Source organism: Oryza glaberrima, chromosome 12, assembly GCF_000147395.1.
Source record: "Oryza glaberrima chromosome 12, OglaRS2, whole genome shotgun sequence".
Classification (NCBI taxonomy): domain Eukaryota; kingdom Viridiplantae; phylum Streptophyta; class Magnoliopsida; order Poales; family Poaceae; genus Oryza; species Oryza glaberrima.
In genome coordinates this window covers 962,646-978,077 of record NC_068337.1, presented here as the reverse complement: position 1 = coordinate 978,077, position 15,432 = coordinate 962,646, and the positions used below count along the sequence as shown (strand labels likewise).

The 15,432-nt window shown below is 40.4% G+C and overlaps 3 protein-coding genes, 1 non-coding gene and 1 pseudogene across 5 annotated transcripts; 1 reads left to right on the top strand and 4 right to left on the bottom strand.

The window, feature by feature from the left end:
* The first annotated feature begins 775 nt into the window (after positions 1–775).
* LOC127757324 (uncharacterized) lies at positions 776–2,022 on the top strand. Its single transcript, XM_052282835.1, has 4 exons — positions 776–1,010; positions 1,096–1,145; positions 1,399–1,451; positions 1,723–2,022. Exons 2-4 carry the CDS (start codon positions 1,115–1,117, stop codon positions 2,020–2,022), a joined length of 384 nt encoding a protein of 127 aa, XP_052138795.1. The 5' UTR covers positions 776–1,010; positions 1,096–1,114.
* Positions 2,023–2,545: 523 nt separating this feature from the next.
* LOC127757323 (uncharacterized) lies at positions 2,546–6,388 on the bottom strand (annotated as a pseudogene).
* A 1,141-nt stretch (positions 6,389–7,529) lies between these two features.
* TRNAL-CAA (transfer RNA leucine (anticodon CAA)) lies at positions 7,530–7,613 on the bottom strand. Its single transcript has one exon. It is a non-coding gene; the product is annotated as a tRNA-Leu (tRNA).
* Positions 7,614–7,687: 74 nt separating this feature from the next.
* Positions 7,688–10,758, bottom strand: LOC127757963 (cytochrome P450 714C2-like). The gene is made up of 5 exons (XM_052283556.1): positions 10,452–10,758; positions 9,696–9,922; positions 9,313–9,560; positions 8,365–8,728; positions 7,688–8,262 (listed from the first exon to the last, which is right to left on the bottom strand). Exons 1-5 carry the CDS (start codon positions 10,756–10,758, stop codon positions 7,837–7,839), a joined length of 1,572 nt encoding a protein of 523 aa, XP_052139516.1. The 3' UTR covers positions 7,688–7,836.
* Positions 10,759–11,339: 581 nt separating this feature from the next.
* On the bottom strand, positions 11,340–15,387 carry LOC127757464 (cytochrome P450 714C1). 2 transcript variants are annotated; one of them, XM_052282970.1, is made up of 5 exons: positions 14,736–15,387; positions 13,588–13,814; positions 13,272–13,519; positions 12,601–12,961; positions 11,340–12,482 (listed from the first exon to the last, which is right to left on the bottom strand). In XM_052282970.1, the coding sequence occupies exons 1-5, from the start codon at positions 15,004–15,006 to the stop codon at positions 12,054–12,056; spliced, it is 1,536 nt and encodes a 511-aa protein (XP_052138930.1). In that variant the 5' UTR covers positions 15,007–15,387; the 3' UTR covers positions 11,340–12,053. The 2 variants fall into 2 exon arrangements, with proteins under 2 accessions (XP_052138930.1, XP_052138931.1); XM_052282971.1 differs by having other exon boundaries at positions 13,952–14,848.
* Between the last annotated feature and the right edge of the window lie 45 nt (positions 15,388–15,432).

Here is a 15,432-nt window from a genome sequence, read left to right as displayed (position 1 = left end):
ATAATAGTTTAAGCGTTAAGCCTCCACCTTCTCACATCAAGCCTAGCAGAGACAAGGCCTTGGCTTTTGGTGTCACTTAAGATTTGTTTATCATTAGGCAACCTTCTATAGTTTGTCTTTACTACTTTTTGATTTGTAGTAGGAAAAGTGAAAAATTCTCTGCTGGGGTCCATGGCAATGAAACTGCAAATTCCATGCAACTATCTATACCCCCACAGTGTAGAACATAACATTGTGACACCACAATATTCTAGAGTTGATTACCATAGAGCATCTGTATAGTTTAGACTGTTATACTTTCAATTCCAAAAAAGAGATCTGGTTTGTAGCAGGTGCAACGGTACCGAAAACAACTCTCACCTGCCAATATTCTGCTTTACACGTGTGCCGGCATAGTGCTGCCATACCACTGTTCTGTTGTGTAAGATCTGTTTTAATTTTCTTCTGCTGTTATACTGTAGTGTCGTCAAGTAATGTGCCATTGGTTCCAGACAAAAAGTATAAGTTGGGCAACTTGGTTGTTTGTTCATCTAGCCAAATGAGATGTTATTGACAAGGCCCTAGTGGGCTTTTTGGTGTTGTCTTGTTTGCGGTGAGCAAGGATGGCAAATAAATCCAAGCTTGGAATAGTAGAGTTGGTTGACTATGGCAGATTGGCAGCATGCCAAATCAATGACTTACTGATTCAACTCTTGACCACTTAGTATTTGTGTAGATGTAGTGCTTAAAACACCATTGTTGACTTTCAGCTGGTCTGTACTGTTTGTCTCGAGAGATGATGTTATTGAAGGCTGTTATGTGTCTTGCAACCACCACCACCTGCAAGTGTAGATATCTGAATTCTCGTTTTGGAATAATATCCTTGAACATTTTGTAATGATACGTTTTAACAATTTTCTTGGTGAAATGTAGGTGCGCCATGACGAAATTGTTGAACATGTTTCATCAATTCTAAAAAGCAATGGCATTGCTCATTCTGGGGAAAGCATTGACACTGGAAAACTTGAATGGTTTGACATCTACTGGCTTTATATATATATTCAGTTCATGTTTTTGTGCATATAATTTATGCGTTGATTTATTTGTGTTTTGAAGCTACCAACATCGTGGGGGGATGTCGATTGGCAAGTCAGATTCACAAAGAGGTGTGTTTCATTTTGGTTGATCCTATTTGTTATTAAAATAAACTAGAAAGGAAAATAGCTGTGAAACTTTATTACGTGTCCACCCATTACAAAGTCATTTGCTGTGGTGAATGCACAACTTTGGAACATTGCAGAAAGCTTATGACCTGCATCCAGCGCAAAAGGGGGTGCAACCAGACTCTGTACACCAACCTCGGAACTATGCTTTCCATTTCATAAGCTGTCTCATGACCAATTTCATTGCTGATTACAGTGGGCTATGGGGAAACTATTGAAGCGGACAAGTCATCTTCTGATATAGGCGAAGTTAGTAAAATGGTAATGAGATACGTAATTAAATTTATTTGTTGAGTCTAATTCATGCTGATGAAATTAGTATGAAAACAAGATTGTTCCTCCAAATTTGCTCCTACTGACCCCTATCAATTAACAAGATATGGAAATATTTGATAACATAATGCATAACCATCAACTGTTGCCTTATTGGTTAACAACAGAATGAATACTCACTACTTAAATCTGAGTGTTTTTATAATTTTGTTTACGCGTTCAGTTGCTAATTTTCTCATGTAAACAGATCCTGGGAAAGCAACCACCTAAAGGATCAGCCATAGACGAAGTGAGAGATATGTTCTTCCCATACTGGAAATCGGTGTTGTCTCGACGGTTGCAGCTAAAGATAGTTCCATTCTGTCAACTAAGCAGGAAGGACTTGCTAAGTGCTGAAGCGAGCACGAAGGGGACCAAGAGTATGGACCACCCGTGTAACCCAATCAAATCAATGGAAATCTTGGTTCGATGGGCTGGCCCCCATTGTCAAGTGAGTCCAGAAGGATGCTTTATGGGCTGTTGCTTCAATGTCCCGGAAGGTGTTTAAGCGCACTTGACTACAGAAAATCTTTGGCGGTATGCTTGTTGAAACACTTTTTTTTTCTATAATAAGCCTCTAGAATGTCTTTTGGTCATAGATGAGAAGGGGAGAAAACAGCATATCCTGACTTCTTTCACTAGCAAATACTGAGTTACTAGTAGGATTTAGGACCCTCACATGATCAAACAACAAACATACTAAACATTGTTACAGGTTTCAAAACATATAATGAAGCCACATGTATAAACCAAACGGCCATTTCCAGCAGTTTTCTGTTTAACCTCACCACTAACAGTCGCATCAAGCAAGCAGCACTTTACCTTATCAATCATGATTTTCACTGCTCCGCTGCATTCGTCACATAAATGAAAATATTTAAGCACGGCACACCATCTCCCAGTTATTGTCAAAGAAAAATGAACTAATATTGAGCAGCATTCAGACGATCCACATCATGAACCTGCAACAGATTCACTAGTTCAACCAGACACAGTTATCCATTTTAAGATTTACAAAAGGTACATGGTCACAGACCACAACTCCTAATTGTATATGACTAACCCACCCAAAAGGAAGACTGATTAAAGCTTACATGTATAACTTATTAAACTGCCTCCTACTCCTTTAGCATCACTACCTACATGTTTCAGTTAGCAAAGTTACCATATTGGCACAGGGCAACTGAAATTGGTAGCCAAAAACTGCCCCAAAATGCTGTTCCTGGGCAGATCAAAAGGGTGTCAAGATATCACTTATTCTCTTTAACGAATAAACACCTTGGACTGACTGAATCAAAGTCGAGCTTTCGACAAATGCTTGGGCTGAGCTGTACTGCTTTAAGAGGTCGCCTCAGTGGCGCATCTGGGCAGGTGTATGCAATGCCTGTAAGTAGAGGCTCTGAAGAAGAGGTCTCACAGCTTCCAGGTGAATTAGAACCTATCAGATCCTTTCCAGTCGTCTCTAGTGCTTGATTTGAGACAATCAGATCAATAAACATCTTGCAGATCCGTTCAAGAAACTGATCATCCTCCTCAGCATCATCGAATTCAAAACTTAACCTTTTAACAGGGTAATCACCTGAATCAAAACTTAGCTGCCTTCGCGGAGGAAGTTCTGGTGCCTTGATCACATTCTTCTTTGGTGCACAAGCTAACTCCTCTGGTCCTGGAGCAAAAGGATAAAAGATGCTTTCACGCGGTGTCTGACAGCCATACAAAGGATCTTCATCTGCAACATTTATTGAGCTAAATGATTCAATTGCTTCCTTCTCTAGTGTAATCACCTCAGCAACACCACTCTTGTTATTTTCATGATCACATACCATGCCAAGGGATCTTGTGTCCTTATTTTCGAAGGAAGATTGCACAGAAACTTCTTCATCCACACACTTTTCCAACTTTTTTACAACAGGGAAATCACAGTTTGAAACTAGCGAATTATCAGTAACATTCTTATCCACCCCTTGATCCATTTGGGAGTAATGTGGAGTCAACCTCTGCTATGACTTGCAAAATGAAAACCTACAATGAAATAAGGAATAGAAAAATTAAATACCACAAACTAACCAGGACATAACAGAAAATGATCACCGAAACAAACAAGGGACAGCCAAGAAGAGTCCAAAAGGTTTCTAGGAGAAAATAAGGCAAAAAGGGTCATAGGAGAAACTAAAGCAAAATTAAGTGGTTATCGACAAAACACTAGCCCCAAATGTAACTGCAACTGCTATGAATGTAAAATGTGTTCTAAAAGACTATGCAAGGCGCCAAGGTAGTCGTCAGCCACTAATAAGCAGAACCCAGCTTCAACTCTTGTTAGAAGCCGAGTGAAATCACTGACATCATCTGATCTAATATAACCGAAGCCGTTTTTGTCGATAACCGTTTTTTTGGCCACATTTCAAACTGTTCAACCATCACTCTGAGTCCAAGTATGTATACAACAATTATATATATTTCTTTACTTCTGTAAAAAGAAATCAATTAACCATCAACATCTATTTTATAAAGCACCGTCTAATTGTAAAATGGGAAAACTAAAAGGTAAAATGCTTTCTATGCATAGCTCCTTGGAAGACCTTCACCCACACTTTTTACCTACTATATATGTATCAAGGGTTTATATGCAGCTATGGCAGATACATAAAAGATTAAAAATATTCTCTATAGCCAGTGTTAAACTGAACACCATAGCGAAATACTCAAAGTTGCTATTAGTGGTACCAATCTAGAGTAATAGGCGCCCAAATGCCAAATATGTGTGGTCTCTACACCGAGACCTATTGTAGCCCTATTGGGTGTCTTGCCTGAGACAAATCTTGCGCGCGCCGCTGCTGAACAAAACCATAAACCTTGTCCGAGCGCTCGCTCGACGGCAGCGTGGTGCGGGTAAGAAGTTTGGATTTGATCCCTCACACCACAAACAAAGGAGACAAGTCTACAACAGATATCTAATGAAGCAAAATAGAGTTACTTACCAACAAAAGAAGAAATCAATCCAATCCAATCCAAGCCCGGGTGGATCTTCCAGTCCAACCCAATAGATGAGAAGGGGAGCAAACCGGATGCGTGTTCCTTGTTGGCGCACCTAGAAATCAGAATCACATGGCAAAAGAAGCAGATTTAGGGCTTTAAGAGGTGAGAAAAGCTGAAAAATCACAGGAAAAAGAGATAAAGCTCGCTAGAACCCTAACATGTGAAAAACCATAAAAAAATCCATACAAAGAAGAGGAGCTTTTTGGATCTGTGTAAGAGAAAGATTGAGAAGTAGAAATGGTTAAGAAAATGGGAAGAAAGAAAATACCTCGCAGCAGCTCTGGATTGGGGTGCGAGATTGGTTTGGGCGGCGCCGACCGGGATTGGGATGAGGCATCCCGCCGCCAAAACAACCCCCCCTATTAAAATAAAACAAAGTTTTCACAAAACACCCCATAGAATGTATTATTTGCTAATTCTATTCCTTTGTACAACATCCAGCGAGCTCAGCTGGACCACTGAGGAATATATGTGAAAAATAAAGAATCAGTGGGTTGAAGAGTAAAATGCACCAAAAGGAGGGAAAACTAATTGGGCCGGGCAACCTTGGCGCGCGTGTAGCAATATAGCATATCCTTCCCGCGGAATAGGTGTGCCTATACATATCATCATTTAGGTGAAAAATGAGTTCTTTTTTAAGAAAAAAAATAATGGTTGTGATCACTCAGAAATCTATAGGTGCAAATAATCATAAACTGAGTGGGTTTGATGTGTATACTACGTTGAGGGCTTGAGGCCAGTTTGCAGGTTATCGAAGACCATAATGATTAAGAGACAGTTAATTTTCTATTTTTCTTGTTTACTGGAATTTATCTATTGCAAGCAAAATACCCAAGTTTCACGACGGGTGAAGATCAAAATTATAACTTTACATACCTTGTTCCGCCATTTATCTCTTCGTATGAAACACGTCAATGAGGCCAAAGAATAAACATACGTTTGTTCTGTCATTTATCTCTTCATATGAAACACACAAGTGAGGTTAAAGAATAATCCTGTGAGATTTTGATACCTAATTCTACCAGTATAAAGAAGTTTATGTGAAATACATATAAACTCGAGGGCAGGCATAAAAATAATTGAATGAATAACTTTTCGTAATATTAACAAAATGAAAGGGTTAAAATGAAAGATTGACGATGAATCCGAGATATTTTATCATCTAATACACAGATGGAATCCGTCCGGTGATGGTGGAGGCATTATCCAGCCTCTCTCATTGCAACTCGCGAGGGACGGTGGCGGTGCTCCTGTAGCCAACCAACCCCCCTGGGCACGATAGACGTCCTCCCTTAGCGCGTGGTAGCAGTGCTCACCTGGCCCTAGGCAGCGAGGGCAGCGGTGCTCCCCTGTCCTTAGTAGACGACAATGGTGACGCCAGCAGCCTCCATAGGCGGTGAGGACGGTAGTGCTCCCCGTCCTCCCTATTCGGCGATGGCAAGTGTATGAGGTGGCTTGCTAAGATACAAGTGTACTATACTTTCTTGTGTGTTATTGAGTTGTTCGAATTTTTGGTATTTTATTATGAAGTTCTCGTCTTCTACTATGGTGAAAAGCTCGTATAACTGGATAGCGTTTGCAGCTTCATCTATTCTTGTTGCCAATTTTTGGTCATGTTCCTCCAATTTTGAAGGTTTTGGATTGGCAACCATGTGGACATGTTTGTTTTCCTCGAACTCTGAAGGTTTTAAGCTGGCCACGAACGAATTGGAAGCATTTGAGCTGGCCACGAATGGATTGGAAGCAGTAGCGGACATATTGCGCTTGCCGTGGGAACATTGCGGACTCTTCGCGATCCGGACGTACGCGGGGAAGAAGGGAATCTGACAAAAATACATGCACGGGAACAAAAGCTAGACGGCAGGCAAAAAAAATTCCTGGAAGCTTTAAGTATTTTTTATGCAGGTATAAATATCCCCATCAGGATTTTGATATATGTCATTTCCTTATTTCTGTTGTCAACATGTTTTTATTAGAATACACTTAAGCCAAATTACATGACGAATAGATGGAACTGTATCTATCATAGGCTATGCCTAGTGCTTCACCTAGGCGCCTTTTGCCCACTCAAAACTATTGGTAGTGTAACTAGTTCAATTTCCACCTTATCTTCATCCACCTTTGCCAGTCCTATGAAGACCCCGTGAGTCTTCACACGTATCTACAAGTCTTCCTCCACTCTCCTTAGCGTTCACCCATCTCCACCAGTCTTAGCCTATCTTGTTGGGTCTTTGTCTTTTTTCGTTGGTTTATGCCCATCTTGCTAGTGCAAAAACTTCTGAAAATATATTGCACATAATTTCCTTAATAAATAGAGAATATTCGTGAGTAGTACGTAGTTATGGACTAGTTAAAACATAATAAGTTATTGCCTACAATATTATCACGAGTATACCATTCATTAGAAACTTCCAAATATTCCATTTGTCACAAACTTCCAAAATACACTCAAGCAAATATCCTTCAAAACAAATAAAAATATGCACATATCACCATTAGCTAGTTCAAATTGGTGAAGAAAAGTGTGACAAACGCTTTTTATCAGTTTTGTTTAGATAAATTGACACTAAAAATCGCTATCGACTACTAAACGAGAAAGTTATCAAATGAGATCCAAGAAATATGGGCAACATAGCACGAAGCGTTCACGGCATCTATGTTTCGAGGTCTTGATCCTTGCAGCCTTTGCTCTCGGCTCTGATCGGTAGATTTGGAATTGGGATGACTAGATGAGATAGGGTTAATGGAAATTTGGAAAGATTTAATTTCACCTCCTTTTCAATAATTACATAATCTTTTTAATAAAATAAATAGTTAAACGTATGTCTAAAAGTCAACAAATAAAACAAATGGCCAAACGTAAATAACCGTGCGTAATACATAAATGCTATTTCAATCGTGTGTAAAACATAAACGAAGGGCAATGCACGTAGGTTTATCAGTCCATGAATGAAAATTATATTAAAAATATATATATAATGTCAGAAGTGGGATTTGAACCCACGCCCTCGTTAGAGGACCAGAACTTGAGTCTGGCGCCTTAGACCACTCGGCCATCCTGACCTCACAGTTTTTTTTCACCTGATGTTGTCTAAACCATTAATTGACAGACGAGAAGTAAATGTTGCATTCCACAAATAAGTAACACTTCAATCAGTGTACAGAATTGCATACTGTAGAATATACTACTATTTACACTCGAGTTGCAGCATTGTTGCAAACACATACCAAACAAATATAACAAGGGGAAAAGGGAAACATTTATATAACCTTCAAGAATCTCAAGTCAGAGCTCTCTAAAAATTAATGGAACACCTTTCCCAGGCTCGATGGTCAGTCTGAACGCAGGGCAATGCACATAGTTTGGAGAAAGCTTGAATTCAAACTTGGACAGCAGGAGTGACAGAACAACCTTGAGCTCAACCATGGCTAGATTCTGGCCGGCACATGTCCGGACCCCAACGCCGAAGGGCATGTACATATGAGGGGGTTTGCAGGCCCCTGCTATGCCGTTGGCGAACCTGTCCGGATCGAATTTGTCGGCACTAGGACCCCATACTGAAGGATCCCGGTGAGCCATCGCGATCGGGATCCAGATGTTAGTTCCTTTCGGTATGTCGATGCCGCCAAGTTTCATGTCATTCAGAGCTTCCCGGACGACGAAGGAGGCTGGTGGGTACAATCGGAGTGTCTCCTGGATCACCATTGTCAGCTGCACAAGTATCAACAGCACACCATTGTTAGCTGTAATCTAATCAACAGATCGTTTTCATCTCTTCTGTAACTGGAAGAGGATGAGAGGACAAAACATTACCATTTTCAACTTCCGTAGAATGTCAAAATCTAGTGGTTTCCCTTGACAAATGTCAAGGAATTCCACCCGAGCACGGGACTGCCATTCATGGTGTGAAGCTAGAAGCATCAAACACCATGCAGCCGTGGTCGAGGTTGTCTCATGCCCTGCGAAGTATATGTTTTTGCAGTTGTCGACAATAAAATCCTCGGGCGTGCATGAATGGAGGGGCCCATCCTTAGAACCTTGAATGATGGCGTGTAGGAGATCATTGTTCACTAAGGTTGATGAAACATGTTCATATTTCTTTGATATGTTTAAAATGAGGGTACGGATGCTACTATCCAGATTCCAGATCTCTCTATTGCTCCTTGTTGGTAAATACCTAGTCGGTCCAGCACAAAAAAAAAAAAAAATCCTTTAATGATTAACCAATTACAGTTAGATGATAAAACATGAAAAGCCACTTATTAATCACATGGGTTTGTTATCGCTTCAAATATGTATTTCGTATAATTATTCCCATGCAATGGTTTGGATCAGAAAATACATGTTATGGCACTCTTGGATCTACTATACAATTACACAGATTCTAGATAAAAATATCATTTTTTTAGGCATATATCCGTTTAGCTGATATGTACTTCACAAGAACTGAGGAATTGCAGGTAGATCAGACCAAAATGAGACATGTAAGTTAGCCCGGACAAAATAGAAGCTGTATATTTCTCCAAAAAGGTTAATCTGATACTGCTGCAAACCAAGAACAGTAACAAACATTATCTGAGTTATAGTGATTTCAGAAGTTGAATCTGGGCAGCTATCCGTATTGAAATCGTTCAAACTAAGCACAAGTGCTCAACAGAAGATTTTGAGCAGTTCGAAGACAGCATTTCTTTTGAAGTTATAAATTGTCTCAAATTGAAATAAGAGTTACACAGTAGTACATGTGTAGTTTCTGCAACATACCTACTTCCAGGAACACCAATGAGCAAACTTTGTTTTGCCATTGTTGTCTGAAGTTGTCGTATTTTTATGAAAATCTCCTTGCCTTCACTAAAGCTGCTTCCAAAACAAGCCCTTGATATGACATCAGCTGAAAAGGTTCTCAAGAACTCATCAACCACAATCTCTGCACTGCCTCCTCTGTCCTCAACTTCATTTTTCCATGAGTTCAACATTGACATTGCAGCCTCCATCATCAAATTCATCATTCCCTATGGATGTCATTTTAACAATAAATTGAGTTTTAGTATATGCTACATGTAGTGTACTAGTAAGTTGCTCCGGAAAAAATATTGTTTTTTGACAGAGAGATCCATGGCCCAATACAAGTGACTGCAGATAATTACCTTAACCCTTTCCATGAATAGTTCAGGTGCAATCACTTTTCTCTGGTGTACCCACAGATCACCATTTGATGTCAGAATTCCCATACCAAGAAGAGCTCCACGCTCTTTTTGCAAGTAGCAAGGCTTTCCAAAATCCAAAGATTTGCAGTTGGCTAGCTCCTTCACCATGTTTGAATCAGTAACATTTAAAACTTGTATGCTTCCAGTGGAATACAGGTAGATGGAACCTAACACAACATCAATGTTTCAGGAACTTATCAGCTTTAATTTTAAATATGAAATGCACAAGGCATCTGTCGATGTTCTAAAAATAAATCTACTAGGACATGGTTACAGAACATACAACAAAAGAATTTACAGTAATTTAAATAGCTTATATGTAATGAGGGTAAAAATGAGACTGGTCGACAAGATGAGACAGTATATGGTACACCATCAGAACGTATATGAAACCATGAGCTATCCATAAACAGGCCCCAATCAAAGAAATTATGTTTCGATGGTTGCAGAGCGAACAACCATCCAAACTACAAAGGTAGCTAAAACTCTCTGAATACAAGTTTGCATCATCCCAAAATAAAAACAATTCTATTATGTGGGACAACAAAAGGAGAGATTTTAGAGAAAAAATAAGTCAATATCAAAACATTCCTCTTAACAAAATTCCAATGAACTACATTTAACATCGAATATAAAGATAGTTTAATAAACTTTATTTTACTGAAACTATTATGCACTACAAGTTTCTTAATATACCATAAACCCTGCTCCAGTGGAGGAAGTAAGGGAAAAGAGTTGCCACATAATTTGATGAAAACATGTCGGCACTCCCTGCTTCTTGTTCATGCGCAGACTTGGCCAATTGCTGGATTCTCCTCATCTCTGGTATGTTTCCAAAGAGAAAAGAAGGCTTGGGACCCCTCACTCCTTGGCTCCTCAGTTTCTGCCTCAACCGCTCTGGTCTTAGCCATAGAATGATGTACACATAGAAGAAGAGAAGGATACAGAGGATGACTGGAGGTATAAGTGCTAGCCATTGCTGTGATGAGAAGAAAACTTCCATTTTTGTGTGTTTGTATGTGGGCGGGTGTGAGGGAAGAGGGAGATTACATGTTCATAGCATATTAATATACTGTATACTGCATAGTTGCTGGGTAATCCATCTCCATGTGAAGCTTGGAGCTGAAAAGGACATAAAACCGCAAAGAAGCGCTTCACTCACTCTGAAACAGTTAGCATGTAACGATCATACAACACTGCAAATTTACAACATAGAAAAGAAATCCAAGGTTAGTGGTAGGAAAATTTAATTCAACATGCATTTTTTTAAGGCAATCAGGGTCTGTTATGACCAAATTATTCACATAGCGCCTCACCCACTCTGAGCAGTTAGCATGTAACGATCATACAACACTGCAAATTTACAACATAGAAAAGAAATCCAAGGTTAGTGGTAGAAAAACTTAATTCAACATGCATTTTTTTAAGGCAATCAGGGTCTGTTATGACCAAATTATTCACATGGCATAAAAAGGAACAAGTTGGGGGTGTCATATATCTTCAACAGATGATGAGGTTGGGCAATAACTTTCTAGTAAAGAGCTTTCAACAAACAATAAATTAAGACTTTTCGGCATGATGTTGCAGGATAGTTTAGCCCCATTTCTTTGGCAAGAATTGCACAAGATATAATAGCCTAGACGCTGCTAGAATAGAGAGAGATAACATCAATTGGTTGCTTGAATAAAAAACTACGGGCCTCTGCTAAGAGTAGAGGACTCAATTCATTCCCTACACAAGTTATTAAAGGAAGTTTTAGCCTGCACTAAAGAAAATAGATTGGGCTCAACAATTGGGCTCTGTGACTCTGAGCTCTGGATTCTGCAGCTAGCAGCTCCATGCGAAGACCATGCTGATGAGTTGATTGATTACAAGGATCAGCGCGAGAGCGCGGAGGCGATGATGGAATCGGATGCAGAGAGGATGAGTAAACCGACTGATAAATGCAGTCTCCAGAAACAGCCCTGTTTGTCTACTTGCTTTGTCACTTTGCTAGACTCCCATCAATCAACGCTTGGACCCACACGTCAGTGACAAACCAGACAAATGCCTTTTTGTCTTTTTTTACAAAAGGGAATGATGGCCTCTCTTACTTTTTCGACCCAAAAGAATGGATCGCAACAATGTTCTCCATCATAAAACCCTTTGATTGGGTTCAATGAGCTTAGAGTGCTTAACAACTTCATCTCAAAAAAAGAAGCTTTATTATATAACAAGCATTGCTGTCGGTGGCCAGTGTAATGGAGCAGCCATGAATCGACTGGGTGGCAGGTGGGTGTGAGTAAGAGGGCTGCTAGCTCATGGCAGTTTTGTCACCATGAGTGGCAAGCCGAACCCGGGTTCAATGGTCAGCCTGAACGCCGGCGAGTGACGGTACCTCGGCGACGGCGAGAAGGCGAACTTTGTCAGCAGCCTGGCCAGCACCACCTTCAGCTCCGCCATTGCCAGGTTCTGCCCGATGCACGTCGTGGGCCCGTGCCCGAACGGCACGTACATGTGCGCCGCCCTGCACGCCGCCGCCACGCCGTTCGCGAACCGGTCCGGCCGGAACTCGTCGGCGTCGGCGCCCCAGGCTTCCTTGTCCAGGTGCAGCATCAGCCTGGGCACCTGGACGATGGTGCCGCGAGGCACATCGATGTTGCCGAGCTTCACGTTCGTCAGGGCCTCCTGCATCATCACCGACGCCGGCGGGTACAGCCGAAGCGTCTCCTGGATCACCATCGTCACCTGCATCATTTCGACATCGTCGTCATTTGTCATCAGCAAGCATCCATTGTAAATTTCTACATTTTCTGTCAAGTTGTTACAGGATGAAACAATGCAGTTTAAGATGTTAATTTCTCACAATCTTTAACCGGCGAAGGGCGTCGACGTCCAATGTCGACCTTCCCCGGCAAACCTCCATTGCCTCAGCCCGGGCGCGTTCCTGCCATTCTGAGTGCGTGGAGAGTAGCATCAGGCACCAGATGGCGGTGACCGCCGTGCTCTCGTGGCCTCCGAAGTAGATGGTCTTACAGTTTCCGACGATAAAGTCCTCGGCCTCTGCAGTGCTGCGACCATCCTGCGCACCATCAATGATGGCGTTGAGAAGATTGTTATGTGAGTCTTGGTAGTGGTGTTGTTCCTTTGCGACGTCCAGGATCAGTAACCGGACTTGTTCATCCAGCATCTGTATTTCTTGGTTGCTCTTGGTTGGCAGGTATTTCCTGCAACAGAAATATAGCATGAACCATCTTAATTAGCATACCTGATCACTTATAGCTGTGATTGTGACATGCAAGTCTAGTTTATGCCATGCTTGAATAATCATACTTTAAACATGTGCTGTTTGAAAACAGTTTACGGCGAGGTTTTCTACCTATTTGTCTCTACTGAATGACAAGACTTGTTACCTACTAATCTCAAATTAATAAGGAGTATACAAAAGACTCTTTCTTGGTTAATATCAAAATACACACGTGAAGGTTCTCATTTCAAACTGTTCTCTTTTAATTGCAACTAATTTCATTGACTTACCACAGTGCAGACAGACCAACAAACGCATCTTGCTGAGCAATTGCTTTTTGGAGCTGCCTAAGCTTGCAAAATATTTCTTCTCCTTTTGTGAAGCTACTCCCAAAGCAAGCCCTGGCAATTACATCTGCTGACAAGTTCCGCAAGTAATCATCGACAACTATTTCCCTACACCCTCCCACATCGTCAATCATATCCTCCCATCCTTCTAACACTGTAACAGTTGCATCCTCAATCAGCTGGATCATACCCTGCACGCATGATACGAGTTCTAGTTTTCAGTCCATGAAAACTACAAGCGATCACAATTTAATGGTACCTTAATCTTATCCATGAAGAACTCTGGTGCTATGATCTTCCTCTGGTAGGCCCATTCATCGCCATTCTCTGTAAATAAACCTCCTCCAAAGAGGGCCTTGCGAGATTTCTTTAGATAATTAGGCTTACCAAGCTCTGATGGTGTCCACCGGCCTATATCCTTCACCATATCTGGGTGAGAAACTTGTAGTATCTCCATAGCTCCTGTTGAGTATAGGAACACTGGGCCTGGTCAAAATACACATGTAACTTAACTTCATTAAGAACTCAACATGGACATTCCCTCGAATTTGACATGAATATAGGGAAAATGAGATAAAAAAAGCATAGTCTATTCTAAGATTGAAATCATTTGTCAAACTTACATTTTTCAGAGCGAAGGAAATGATAAATATGATTGTTATTGTATTAGAATTCTCAGTACCAAAGTAGATCAGATCTTGCTAAATCTACAAGTAGTTGGGAAAAGTTTAGTTATCCAACACAAAACTCGAGATAACATATAAAAATGAGTGTATGAAAATTTTAATTGATGGTCAACTACTGAGTCCTTTATATGACTGTCAAGAGTTGAATGGCTATTATATTAAGCTGTAAAAGGGCCCCACAGTCTAAATAAACTATTCATCAATAATTATGGTCCTGACAAACTTGTTTAATAATACTCAGTACTAGCATCTGAGCTTGTTTAGAATCTGAAACAGAAACTTCATAGGATGGTAAATAGCAACCAAAATGGACAAAATAAAATTACAAAACAAAGGATTATATATATATTTAAAAATGTGTGAGGGCACCATTTCTCTGAAAAGTGTCTGATCTGTTTATATAATTTGATATCCTACTAAAAGTTGAAAAACAGTAAAAAGGAGGAGAGATTAAAAAAGTTATGATTGCCCTCCAATTCCCTACAAAATGATCAATTCAGGCTTATAAACTAGATTTTAATAGCAGGGATATTTTGGGGCCCTGCTTCTCCATTGTAATTCATTAATTCACTTCAACAGCTGTAGGTGATTAATTTTCTCCAATACATGCCATTAATAAACATCAGGATCCTATCATCAGTCTGATCTACTCATGAGTAATGAACATATGAGTGCAAGAGCCAATCATGGACAAAGTTGCAAAACACTAGCATATCCATACCATAAGTTTCCCGCCAGAGGAGGAAGTGTGGGAAGAGGGTGGAGATGAAGTTGTTGGTGCCTTGCTTCTGTGAAAATTTGAGCTCTTGTTGGATTCTTTTGATCTCCTTGGTGTTGCCGTAGAGAAAAGTAGGCTTGGGACCCCTTATGCCTTGCCTCCTCAACTTCTTCCTTATCTTCACAGCCCTCAGCCATAGGATGTTGCACAAGTAGAACAGAGCTAAGCTAAGAAGTATGACAAGAACAACAATGAGTGCAAGCAATTTCTCCATGAAGCATAGGGAACCAGAGAAGCAAAGTATTTCTGTCAAATCTTCAGTACATTAGGTCTTTCGTGTGCTAGCTTTATATATTTGTTTAACACCTCAAGCATGTGAATTCTTTTGTTTGACCTTTTCTTCAACAACTGATTGTTTTGTAGGTTACTTTCACATCTTGGGATCAACTTACAATCAGTTAAGACCTTCCAGTTCATGACGATGTGAATTCAACAGACTAAATTACTGCAAGAAAATCATTTTGATCCCCCTGTTTTACCTGATGACAATCTAAGAACTAGCCTTAAGTTCTGTGCTAGCATACTGCATTATGCACAACCTACTTTAGCTACCAGAAGCATTTCATGAGAGAAACAATATACCAAGAATTAACATATAGAAAAAATTTGTGAGGCACAAACCAATGAAGCCTAGACGTGA

Bases quoted from the DNA above. Each gene is read 5' to 3' on its own strand.
- LOC127757324 (XM_052282835.1), top strand. From the start codon at position 1,115: ATGTCGATTGGCAAGTCAGATTCACAAAGAG. The intron at 1,146-1,398 runs GTGTGTTTCATT...TGCTGATTACAG, and splicing joins CAAGTCAGATTCACAAAGAG to TGGGCTATGGGGAAACTATT. The intron at 1,452-1,722 runs GTTAGTAAAATG...TCATGTAAACAG, and splicing joins CATCTTCTGATATAGGCGAA to ATCCTGGGAAAGCAACCACC.
- LOC127757963 (XM_052283556.1), bottom strand. From the start codon at position 10,758: ATGGAAGTTTTCTTCTCATCACAGCAATGGCTAGCACTTATACCTCCA. The intron at 8,729-9,312 runs GTATGTTGCAGA...TGGACCGACTAG, and splicing joins ATTGGTGTTCCTGGAAGTAG to GTATTTACCAACAAGGAGCA. The intron at 8,263-8,364 runs GTAATGTTTTGT...ATACTTGTGCAG, and splicing joins TTCTACGGAAGTTGAAAATG to CTGACAATGGTGATCCAGGA.
- LOC127757464 (XM_052282970.1), bottom strand. From the start codon at position 15,006: ATGGAGAAATTGCTTGCACTCATTGTTGTTCTTGTCATACTTCTTAGC. The intron at 13,815-14,735 runs GTATGGATATGC...TATTTTGACCAG, and splicing joins CCTCTGGCGGGAAACTTATG to GCCCAGTGTTCCTATACTCA. The intron at 12,962-13,271 runs GTAAGTCAATGA...TTTCTGTTGCAG, and splicing joins GTTGGTCTGTCTGCACTGTG to GAAATACCTGCCAACCAAGA.